At 40.4% G+C, this 745-nt stretch overlaps 1 protein-coding gene across 4 annotated transcripts in view; it reads left to right on the top strand.

Annotated features, from left to right (window-relative positions):
• Nucleotides 1-322, top strand: part of LOC133642270 (zona pellucida sperm-binding protein 1-like) — a 15,996-nt gene extending 15,674 nt beyond the window's left edge. For 2 of the 4 annotated variants that reach the window (XM_062036370.1, XM_062036369.1), the window contains 2 exons: nt 30-164; nt 238-322. In XM_062036370.1, coding sequence (XP_061892354.1) covers nt 30-164; nt 238-306 — 204 coding nt within the window. In that variant the 3' untranslated portion in view covers nt 307-322. Of the gene's footprint in view, nt 1-29; nt 165-237 lie in introns of those variants that run through there. The other 2 variants (XM_062036371.1, XM_062036372.1) reach the window with 2 other exon arrangements.
• The last annotated feature ends 423 nt before the right edge of the window (nt 323-745 follow it).

The following is a 745-nucleotide window of genomic DNA, read 5'->3' as shown; positions in this document are numbered from 1 at the left end:
GGTCAATAACTGACGTGGTCACCTGGCAGCATCAGAAGGAGCCAGACCCAGACGAGAGGCTTCATCTGAACCACCAGACCTCCAGCTGGTCTCTTTGGGCCCTCTGCTGCCGGATCAGAGGAGCACAGGACCGGAGGAGAGTTCCTGCGTGCAGCACAACACGAGTGAGGCCATAAACTCTCACTCTTCCTGACATTCTGCTGCTTAAATAATACTTTTATGCATATTTTCTTTTAGTGCATCGTGACGATCGTTCTGTGTCTGAGCAACAGGAAGTGCCACAAACCGAATAATGCAATATCATAATAAATATCACACAAAGTCTTTGTGTTTATGTTCATTAACTCTGACCACACACAGCAGCTAAGCTATCAAACACACCTGCACCTCACTAGTGGTGATGTGCACATCCATACTGAAATATCCAAATTTATACATATCAGTGATGGGCAAGTACTTGGAAAATGTAACGAAGCTACAAGTTACTCTCCATTAAATGTAGCTAAACTACAAGTTACTCTTCATTAAATGTAGCCAAACTACAAGTTACTCTCCATTAAATGTAACTAAACTACAAGTTACTCTCCATTAAATGTAGCTAAGCCACAAGTTACTCTCCATTAAATGTAACTAAACTACAAGTTACTCTCCATTAAATGTAGCTAAACCACAAGTTACTCTCCATTATATGTAGCTAAACTACAAGTTACTCTCCATTAAATGTAGCTAAACTATAAGTTACTCT

The sequence above is a fragment of the Entelurus aequoreus genome, linkage group LG25 (assembly GCF_033978785.1).
Source record: "Entelurus aequoreus isolate RoL-2023_Sb linkage group LG25, RoL_Eaeq_v1.1, whole genome shotgun sequence".
Taxonomy (NCBI): Eukaryota; Metazoa; Chordata; class Actinopteri; order Syngnathiformes; family Syngnathidae; genus Entelurus; species Entelurus aequoreus.
This window is presented reverse-complemented; position numbering and strand designations above follow the sequence as displayed.